Raw genomic sequence first — 11148 nt, forward strand, 5'->3', positions numbered from 1 at the left:
TAAATAAATAAATGGTGTAATCATAATCTCTAAAGCAAGAAAATGTTTTCCTTATTAAACAGAAAAATATAACAAACACACTATCTAAATTTAAGTTGGCCTTGTTAAACTCATCTTAAAACACACTTCATTTAAAAGCCACAGAAACAAAATAAAACTTTTCTTTCTGCTGCTACAACAAACAACAAACTCTGGACTGATATAAATCCTCAGTTCACAAAGTGAGATTTGAAAATAATCTAGTAAAATTAGTTTTTGGAAAAGGAATCTGCTTCCATTCCCTGTTGGAAAGGACCGTTTGCTTCATACATAATACATTTTTCTGCTCCCCTGTCTACAGCAGTATATTTCTTAGCTTCCATGCCAGGATTCACAGGGAGAGATGTCAAAAACTGAATCTGCCACTACACAGTCTGGAGAAAGCTAAATGAGCTGCTTTAAAACTTTTTTTTTTATAAATATGAATATTTATTTTCACTCACTATTTGTGGACACTCCACTTTGATATCATATGTGCACTTTTACTATTTAAAGCCACATTTCCAGAGGCTTTAAAGACCATTGGAGTAGAGTAAAAGGAGCAGGTTAGACGTCTTAACCCATTTATGCATTTAATACTATGTTTCTTTGTTCTATTATCAAGCGTTAAATCGGCTTGTAGAAATACTAGTTTTGAATGCTGCTGACTGGATGGGATTCTGCCACTGGAATCACACCTCCTGCTTCTTCCTGTAGTTCTGTGTAGTCTTGTTTCTGTAAATTATGGCTTCTTTCATTTCCTTGTGTCTGCTCTGTCTCATCTGAACTAAGAGCAGTATCAGAGTGAACATGCATATTTAAGCCCTCCAAGGGAGGTATTGGGGACTTTTCGGTGTCTGGCCGTCATACTGTCTTATCTGTCTGTTTATGGGAATTGTTTGTGTCTTCTGTTGGACAGGTACTTTGGATTGGTTGTCATGGCGGTAGATTCTTGGTGGCTGGGCTCTGTTATATTGTCCTCTGCTTTACTGTTACACTGTAACGTTGTCTGTCATTATTTGCTTCCTGTCATCTTAAATCAGTGGAATATAATTTCTTGATTTTTAGCAGTTATAAGGTAATGTTACTGATATATACTGTGTGTGTGTGTGTGTGTGCGTGGGTTTCGTGTGTGTGCAGCTCTCAGAAGGAGGCAGAGCAGGAGGAGCTTGAAGCTGGAAAAGCTGTGCACTACACATGGACTGAACCCACCGGGTCCCGACAGCTTTGCTGGAAGTGTGGTGCTTACAGTGGGAAGCTGAAGTCTGAAGAGGTACTGAGACACAATCATATTTGTCTTTGAGGAATGATGTGGTACTTTACCAGTTCACTAAACAGACACCTTAACTTCTTTTTTACATTGTATTGTATTCTATCAGTATTAAAGTAAATGTGTTACCTTACACATAAACTTGACATCACACTCCGTATCTTCACCGTGCTATTTACTTTTTAAGTATTAACTTAAAAAATGAACACAGATGCTCTTGAATCAAACCCTAAAATAAATTAACTTGTGTTGTTAAAGTGTGCGATCAATATCAACCTCTCCTAATTAGGTTTATTTGTTCCAAACAAAACAACATATTGAGTCTCACTTTAAAAATAGTTGTACATTGTTTTAGGGGAGGCCAGTATCATAGTGACAGTGGATACTTTTGCTGGTTAAATGCCAAACCAGCCAAATGTAGTTTGGGTGATGATGTACTTACAGTGAAGAAGAGTTGGTCTTTATCTATTTCTTTTCCTCGTTTTGAATGAATAATACTCTTTTGAATATAATGATATAAATTCTCAACACAGTTTGTTGTTTCTTTTTTAGATGTGAACACAGTTGTTATGAGAAGAGACATTGTGACGTTTCCTTAAACAGTATGCGTGTTTGTCTGCTCTTGCGTCTTCAGGACCGGCGTGATGACATGAACAATGACGGGAAACTGTTTGTGATCTCCTTTTATGAAGGTAAAGTCCACCTGACCGCCTAGTTTTAATTGTCATATTAATTTTAAAATAATATTCACAATTGCCAGTTTATTGTCATGCAAATACAGTTTACAAAACAGAAAACAATGTGCCATATTGATCACAGGATTCAGGTCGAACTTGTGTTCATCCTTGATGAATTAAATAATGAATGACAATGCTGTAACTGATCCTGACTTCTGACCTCCCTCAAGTTCAGAAGGATGACAAGACTTCCTCTGGGGATTAACTACGCGTTAAATCAGTATTGTTTGGGTTTATTGTTGATCCAAAGGTCTCCAGCGAGTCGTGCTGTTCACTGAGGAACAAAGCATCTACAAGCTGCTCTGTGAGAGCGAGAAGGCTCAGCTGGCCGAACAGGAAATCATCTTGTCGCTAAAGAACGTGGGCGTGTCTCTCGTCAACAACAGCAGCAGTCAGGAGGTCTCCTTTATTGGGATCACAAGGTAGATAATCAGCAACATACCCATGTGTACATACATACTCATATAATAAAAAAGCACACAACCTGGCCTGGCTGAAGCGTGCAGGGCACGTGTTCATGTTATGACCATGGCTCATTGCCAATGTAACAATGTGTGTAAGAAGAGGGGGCTGTGTTTAATGTTTGCATCTATAAAGGATGTGGTTGTGTAAACATAATACTGGGGTAAGATGCATATGGGTTTGCATGAGGTTTGGCCACTCCTAGTTAATCCAACATGTCAAGACTTTACACCCACTTGTTTCTTTTTTCTTGTCATAGCTCTGATGTGGTGTGGGAATTAAAGCCTAAGAAGAAGAGTCGGTGGAAGACAATGAGCACTAAAGAAGCTGAGATGCTGGAGAGCAGTTTCAAAAGATACACTGAATCTGGACCCATAGACAACGCCATCGTGGACCTGGAAAACAATTACCAGGTTAGAGATAGAAAAAATAATAAAAAAAAAAAAAAATTAAAGCTGTGTGCCTGGTGTATACTCAAAAAAAATAAACTTTAAAGCTGCAGGTGGGTAATAAAATCAAATCATTAGTTGTAGGCCTCTTTGTTCAGTTGTGTTATTGTCTTCCAGGTGTCCTTCACTCCCAATGGTGCTGATATGCGGATGCTGCAGCCGTGTGACGCTCCTCTCAGGAGGCACTTCCTGCCTGGGGTGAAGGTGGAGTACAGCGTCTCACAACGACAGCGAGCATACCGCGTCCAAATCCACCGCATTCAGGTGAAAATAAGTCAAATATAAGCAAAATATCTATCTTTTAGAGGTAATAACATGTCCATGTCTGTATTACAGCGCTACAAATCACCCAGTTGCCGCCTTCAGCTTTTGTTCTTTAATGCGGTTCCTTTTTATCTCTTCACTGACTTTATGTATGCATCGGTTCTCCTACAGATCCAGAATCAGCTACCAGGAGCCATCTTCCCTTATGTTTTTTACCCTGTAAAACTGCCAAAATCTATCACCATGGACTCAGGTCTGTTGATCATATTTAATTTAACATTAGGTGCTGTTTATTTGCAATATTTCAGACATATATATGATTTTTATTTGTGTCTTACTACAGAACCTAAACCTCTAACTGATATCAGCATCGTCACCAGAACAGCAGGGCACTCTGATATCTCTCGCATCAAGTAACTGTTTTTCTGTTTTTTTCCTCCCTTCAGTTTTACTTTGTTTCTGAGTCTTATCTGCCCCCTACAGTCCATGTTAGCCACATGCTGGCATAAAATTCTTGCATTGGCTGTTTTCTTTTTTTTTTTTTTCAATTTTGTGCCAAAATGCTGATTGAGATTTCTGCTTACCTCAGGTACTTCAAGGTTTTGATTCAAGAGATGGATCTGAAGCTCGATCTGGGCTTTCTGTACGCCATCCTGGACCTGTTCACACCTGAGAATGCCAGCATCATGACCTCAGAACAGGAGGTCAGATACTCACAGATTCAAGCGCATTTACATTTACACATTAATATAATGTTTGTTGACATGAAGATTCACCGTTCTGATGTTTGTGTTTCTGTGTCTGTACATCTATGTTCCTGCTCTAGGTGGAACTGTTTGAGAAGGACCTGGAGTATATGACGACAGAACTGAACGACGTTTCTGCTGCTGACACTACTCCGATCAGCCTCTATGAGTACTTCCACATTTCCCCCATCAAGGTTTGTACAGTATACAGTGTGTATGTAGGTAATGCTATCATTAACCCCAACTTTATCTTCTCTGCAATGATAGCACAGGTGATTTAAACAAAAGTAAAACACTGTTAAAACAGGTAAATAAAACAGCTTCAAAATCTAATCACAAGACACCTGGAAAATTAGAAACAGCGATGCTTAGTCATGTTTTTTGTTGTTGTTTGTATGCAGCTGCACCTGAGTTTCTCTCTGAGTACCGGAGGAGAAGATGGCCTGAAACAAAAGAGAGAAACAGAACTCATTCCCGTCCAGTCACTCAACCTGCTGCTGAAGAGTATCGGAGCCACACTCACTGATGTGCAGGACGTTGTCTTCAAGTACGGACACATGCGAAGGCCCAAATTGAAATAAATCACACAGTGACATACATTCATTTATGACTTATTTTGTCTTTTATTTCAGGCTGGCCTTCTTTGAGTTGACCTTCCAGTTTTGTACCACCCAGCAGCTACAGTGGGAAGTCATCAGACATTATTCCAAGCAGGTAACATACACGCACAATGAGGAAGCCAAAGTAACTCAGAAACCGGACTAGTGGAGTATTTTTCATGTGTCATTCATTTATATATCCCTCAAGGCATTAAGAAGTTACTATTTATCCACATTTCAGGCTATTAAACAAATGTATGTACTGGTGCTCGGCCTGGATGTACTTGGAAATCCTTTTGGACTGATCAGAGGTCTGTCGGAGGGGGTTGAAGCCTTTTTCTATGAGCCCTACCAGGTAGGAATGTGATGCAAGTACTGATGTGTGTTAAAGCAATGCATCACTGTATTTATGGTCAACATTTACATGATGCACTATCTTTGAATATATAACGGCTATTAAAATTAAAACATTAGTTTTATGTTAACATTTACAATAGTGCAGACAGTGTCTCTATGTCTTCTTCATGTTTGAATGTTATCTTTGGGGGTATTTTTCCAGGGAGCTATCCAGGGACCCGAGGAATTTGTTGAAGGAATGGCTCTTGGGGTGAAGGCCCTGGTTGGAGGAGCTGTAGGTAAGCATAAAAATGATATCTGTCTGATTCATTTAGGAGAAACCTAAATAATATCTCTGTGGTATATAGATATGCAAACACTTTATTCCTCCTTTTGCTGTGGTTTGTCATTGTCTTTTGAAGGGTGGTGACCAAAGTTCTTGACATATTAAAACGTGTTGTAACTATAAAGACTCGTATTTGCCTTCCAGGGGGTTTAGCAGGCGCGGCCTCCAGAATCACAGGCGCCATGGCAAAGGGCGTTGCTGCCATCACGATGGACGAGGAATACCAGCAGAAGAGACGAGAGGCTATGAACAAACAACCTAGTGGCCTGAGAGAAGGACTGACCAGGGGCGGCAAAGGATTAGTGTCTGTATGTACTCACACTCAACACTTTGCCACATGTTTTTAAGTGTAATTACCTAAAGCAGATTGTCTGTTGCTCCTTGGTAACATTGTTGTGTTTTGCTTACAGGGATTTGTCAGTGGGATCACAGGGATCGTTACAAAACCTATTAAAGGTATGTTGAACTGGACCCTCATACAAACCTTTTTTTATTCAGCATGTTTGTAGCTGTTGTTTTTACCATATACATAATGTTTATATGTCGTTAAAAACATATTAAAGTGGTGAGTACTATCACAATGGTGTTATTCTGCAGGAGCCCAGAAGGAGGGTGCAGCAGGCTTCTTTAAAGGTGTTGGGAAGGGTCTGGTTGGTGCAGTAGCCAGACCTACAGGAGGCATTATCGACATGGCCAGTAGTACTTTCCAAGGGATCAAGAGGTACGTTTATTTTTGTGTACATGTAATCTGGAAAAAATCAGATACAGTAAATGCTCAGACAAATATCCGATTTACTCCAGCTGCTGTTTATTGGGCCATGCAGAAGCAGTTTAGACTATTTAGCAGTACAGTATATATATATTTATACACCTGTCTTGTGTGTATGCTGTAATCCAGTAACAACATGTTACTCAAAATGCATGTGTGTGTGTGTCGTATCTCCTTTTTAGGGCAGCAGAGACTTCACAAGATATCGAATCTCTGCGTCCTCCTCGCTTCATCCACGAGGATGGTGTCATACGACCATATAAGGAGAGGGAGGGGCTCGGCAGTCAGATGCTCCAGGTAGGACAAAAATCTTAATCTCGCCATGGTCAAACCTGAGCAAACAGTAAAAAAATATTTAGAGCCAGTGAGTGCATCCATACACTGAGCTCAGGTAACACGTTCATGTTCACGCACACAGGCATGAATTACTCACAACCATCCTCTCATCAGTCTGCTTTATTTGAATGATCTTTTTACATAATTTAGTAATTGGATTAGTCTTTCCTGTTTATAGATCCTTAGACAGCAATTCAGCTCAATTTTCAATGATTCATTCACCTCTGTGACGTCCTGTTTTCTGTTGTAAGAATGTAAAATAAGGTCACACTTGTAACCAACGTAAATAAGCAAAAGTAGAGAGACATTTGAGAACAGAATATTTTCTGTCACGTTTGGTGTTCATATGGATGTTTTATATCATTCAGAGGAAAAACTTTATGTTACGTACTGCCACAGAGCTTTTGTGCCTCACTCTTTTTTGTTTTTGCTCCATAGAATTACTCAATTTAGTGCCTTGTGATGTTGTCCTGGATGAAAGTGTTGTTCTCAAAGTTTTAGTAAAATAATCCCAGTAGCCATATGGCTGAACATATTACTGACTGGCAGGGTGAGTGTGAGTAGCACGGGTTTCCATATTTGTGTTCTGGTTCATTTAAGTTAAGAAGTGTGGCTCATTTTTTTTGTGATCAGATTTAGAATCAGAATCAGATTCTAATACTTTATTAATGCCCGCAGGGAAATAGTTTTTGTTACAGCAGCTCCCAAACGGTAAGTGAGATAGTGAGTGATAGCAAGAAAACAAAACTTTAACACTATACACCTATACGATATCCTGTTTAAACACTATATACACATGTAGAAATAACAGTTAAATAAAACCAGTAACAGTAAAATTTAAAAAATACAAGTAACAGTGAACTATGCAATATTTAGTCTTTGAGAGACTGTACAGAGAGAATATACTGATTGTATAAAGTGCAGTATGCATCCATGAGAAAATTATTTATTGCACTAGCCAGTTTGATGGCTACTGGACTTGACTTGGAGTGATGACGTTATGATGCATATTTAGCTGTCGTGCTGGATGGATTGGGTTGAAGTTTCTGCTCACGAGTCTCAGGTCAGAGCTTCACTGTTTGTCTAATAGTAAAGATGTCATGTGTAGGATTTCCCCTAGGATTTACAGATAGGTGACACGGTGCCTCAGTGAAGTGGTACAGCTTCAGTGATCCACCCTGAACTCCACAAGAGGGACTAAAACCATTCTGCCAATAGATATTTCCCTCATTTGTTGTCTTGAAGGGTGTTCAGTTCTAGTCGAGATCATTTTATTCTTTTATCACCTATCTGTATCACCAGCTTTAGAACTAGGCCCGGTTTGTGTGTACAGTATATTTATGTTAGTGACAGTTCATGTTTTTAAATTAAGAAAAAGATAATTCATAGTTGAGTCGTTCTTGTGTTCCTGTTGTAGCTGGTGCAGTAGGCTTCAAATAAATATAATATAAATAATAATATAATATATAACTCTTGACATTAGAATAAAGCCTAACTGCTCTTTAGACAAAAAGATTAAGAAAACTGAAATTTACATCAGAATAAAAGCCACATTTGTTTCTAGCTCCACCAGCGCTCTTCACATGAGATAATTAAATTACTTTATGGTGTTGAGCTTCGTCCCATTTAAAGACATTTACATTTTTACAAGGCATAGGAGTGGCTACAGAAGCTTCTAATATATTTTGTTAAATGGAGCAATTCCAGATCAGATATATGATATTTACTTTACTGTTTGGAAATGTCATGCAAGTCCTTTAACAACCTTTAACAACAGGTGGTGGTGCAGTTAGAGATTTCAAAGGCAGAGTTGTTGTAACTTTGAGGACTGAGAGTCAGATTAGATTAATATTTATTCACCGGACTGACACTCGGAACGATTGTTGACTAGGGCTGTACAAGTATTTATGTCTCGTATTAGTTTGTCCTCCTGTTATTAACATAAAGCGCAAATATAGATATTCAAATGGTTTGAACCTACGTGTGTGTTTTTTGGGGGGTTTTTGAGCGAATATTCAAACGTCATTTTGGGGCAATTGTGACAGCCCTATTGTTGACGTCACTCCACATCACAGTGAGCCTCTGGAGTTGACTCATACAGTACAGTAGGTCTCTGGGTAGAAACAGACTTCTGCTTCTCTCTGCTCTGACCTTGACTGTTCTCTCTTGTCATGTCCACAGAGGAGACTGGCCTACAGTGAATGGAGTAGAAGTGACTCAGAGGATGAGAGTGATGAGGAAAACAGCTAGAAGCGAGTAGTGACAGCTGTAGTGTAGCGCTGTTGTTGTGTTTTGTCTGTAGTCTGTGCTGGAGATTTTCTCTCAGTTTGGAGGTCACTTTGTGAGAAACCAAAGAAAGACGATTGAGTAATTTAAGAAATGTGTTTTCATGTATTTTTAGTTGTTTATTGACTTTGTGTGTTATCTTTATTTTGTGTCTTTACCCCGTCACTCCTTTATTCCTTACTCTTTTCTTTCATCATTTCATCTTACAAGGCTCTCTTCTTGTTCTTATGTTCATTCATTGTCAAATATTCTTTTATCATTTTGTCATCCACTGCCCTGTTGTTCTCAATAAAATGTTTAAAAATGGTCTTTGTTTCATCCCATGTTTCCTCCTCACCACCTCACATTTATATTTTTCTTATTCATTCGCTCTTTCTTCAGAGGCCCGTGGTAGCTCAGATTTATTTATAGTGTGTTGTAGTTTGATGTCTGGTCATTCATATTTTAGTTTCATTCAGAACAAACAAGCCTTTTTTTTTTTAGTCTTGCTGTTTGTTTAAATCTTCACTTACTTTATTTCTGTCTTCCTGCAGAAAATTGAGAATGGACGCTTTGCCAAGTACAGATACTTTGCTCATGCCAAGGTCAACGAATCCGACTTCCTCATGATCACCAAGAGGTGAGCGTTTCTGGCAGCTTTCTGACCACCAGAGATAGTTACATTTTGTTTTTGTCTATTTGTCAGTTTAACTACCCATCAGCGTATCTCCATCCAGTATATTGTATCCTTGGAGTTCATAAAGATAAAAAAAAGATTCATATTTGTTTCTTTTTCTTTTCCAGGGGAATATTTTTTGTGACGAAAGGCACATTCGGTCAGCTGACCTGTGAGTGGCAATATCTGTTTGAAGAGTTTACAAAGGATCCAATGATTGTAGAGAACCGCCGACTTCGCATTGAGGCCAAGGTACAATCAGAAGAATCTATTTTTCCCCTTAAAAATTGCACCGATTTTAATCAATTATTCATCAGATTATTGCCCTAAATGCTTTGTCTTGTGTGCTACAGGAGAGAGTAAAGTCTGTCTTCCATGCCAAGGAGTTTGGAAAGATCATAAACTTCAGAACTCCCGAGATAGCCAAGGTAAGTTGACTGATATTCAAACATGTTTGCTTTTGTCATGAAGGCCAAAGTTATGTGTCCAACCTGCAGTCATAGTGTGGTCTGACTTTGGTTCTTTCTTTATTTTCAGTGGGTTCTTGCCAAATTGGAGGATGCAAGAGACAGTTTACCGAAATACTAACTCGTCAAGAAGAGTGAGAAATTATAAGATGTTAAAAAAAAAATGTAAAAAGAGAGAGAAGAAAGAAAACACACACACACACACAACATATGTGTGTCAGTGCCTTTGTTCTTTACTGCATGCTACTTTTGTTTACCTCCTGTGTGGGTAGTGGTAAAAAACATAAAGCTGTATGTTGACTGTTAGTGTGCGTCTGGGGTGAAAGACTGAGTGAGTAGTTTGTATGTGTGCATGCGTAGAAATGTGCTATCAATGGACAGCTAACTTACATTCATTTACAACAGAAGCACTGAATGCATCGAACAAAACTTAGTTTCACTCTCTTCACTCTGATTCCACTCGTCGGGGCCCATACTGTATCAGTGACTTTTAATAGTTTCTTTTATGAATACTGTATGATGTCTGGTGTTTTCAGATGTGTGTTATCACTGTCTGCCTGTCTGAAATACTTCTGAAACTGGAAATATTTTCACTTTCCAGGACCCTTTTGCCATACTCAATCTCACTCACTTCATTTATTTTCATTCCTGTTTCATTGAACATATTTGAAGTTGTGTAGAAGCTACGCTGTCAGTGAGATATTATAGAAACAGCTTGAATAACACAGAGGCCAAATCAACCATAATTGCTGTAGCACATTAAATGTTGTTAATTTTACTTGATATAAAAGGGGGACTAATTCAGTTTTCGAGTATGGCTTCATAAACCATGTAATTCAAAAAGTGCTGTTTTTCAAATCTCTGTTTTCTTCCCCTTTTCCCCTCTTTTTTCTTTTTATACATTTCTGCAGTTGAAGACTGTTCAGTGTGCGATTTATGCTGAGATGAGATGCATGCTATTTTTTTATACTCTACTTACACCTATCAATCTGAGCTGTATATTGATCTAATATAGAATCGTATCTGTATATATACATCCTCACACAATAGTCTGTATTATGGCGTTACAGATTGTAATTTTGTGATTTTTATGTTTTTATACCACACATATGCAATGCCAATTATGTAGATGAATTATGCAGAGAGAAGTATATTTAAAAGAAATGAATGCTAATTATTGTCAGCCGCTGTTTACTCTGTGTATTTTAAAGGTTGACTTTTGGTTTGGGGTGCATCGCAGTTTAATAATAAGACTATATATTTCTTTTGCTATTAATGTTTGTCGTTTATGTTTATGGGGAGCAAAATGTTCACTGCAGTGGCTTAATGTTTTTCCCTCACTGTTTTAAAAAAAATAAAAATAAAATGTGTTTCAGATTTCATCGCGCTCCAACTTATTTCTTGTATC

The 11148-nt window shown here is 38.3% G+C and overlaps 1 protein-coding gene across 1 annotated transcript in view; it reads left to right on the plus strand.

The window, feature by feature from the left end:
* Positions 1–11120, plus strand: part of vps13a (vacuolar protein sorting 13 homolog A) — a 42815-nt gene extending 31695 nt beyond the window's left edge. Inside the window, exons 57-75 of the mRNA XM_019276018.2 lie at positions 2276–2447; positions 2747–2900; positions 3054–3200; positions 3372–3453; positions 3544–3613; positions 3790–3904; positions 4027–4140; positions 4348–4493; positions 4579–4660; positions 4787–4900; positions 5105–5180; positions 5372–5535; positions 5638–5683; positions 5825–5948; positions 6179–6293; positions 9152–9237; positions 9402–9525; positions 9627–9701; positions 9811–11120. Of these exons, the coding sequence (XP_019131563.2) occupies positions 2276–2447; positions 2747–2900; positions 3054–3200; positions 3372–3453; positions 3544–3613; positions 3790–3904; positions 4027–4140; positions 4348–4493; positions 4579–4660; positions 4787–4900; positions 5105–5180; positions 5372–5535; positions 5638–5683; positions 5825–5948; positions 6179–6293; positions 9152–9237; positions 9402–9525; positions 9627–9701; positions 9811–9861 (2057 nt within the window). The 3' untranslated portion in view covers positions 9862–11120. The remainder of the gene's footprint in view (positions 1–2275; positions 2448–2746; positions 2901–3053; positions 3201–3371; positions 3454–3543; positions 3614–3789; positions 3905–4026; positions 4141–4347; positions 4494–4578; positions 4661–4786; positions 4901–5104; positions 5181–5371; positions 5536–5637; positions 5684–5824; positions 5949–6178; positions 6294–9151; positions 9238–9401; positions 9526–9626; positions 9702–9810) is intronic.
* Positions 11121–11148: the final 28 nt, after the last annotated feature.

This window comes from Larimichthys crocea, chromosome III (assembly GCF_000972845.2).
Source record: "Larimichthys crocea isolate SSNF chromosome III, L_crocea_2.0, whole genome shotgun sequence".
In the NCBI taxonomy this organism is placed as follows: Eukaryota; Metazoa; Chordata; class Actinopteri; family Sciaenidae; genus Larimichthys; species Larimichthys crocea.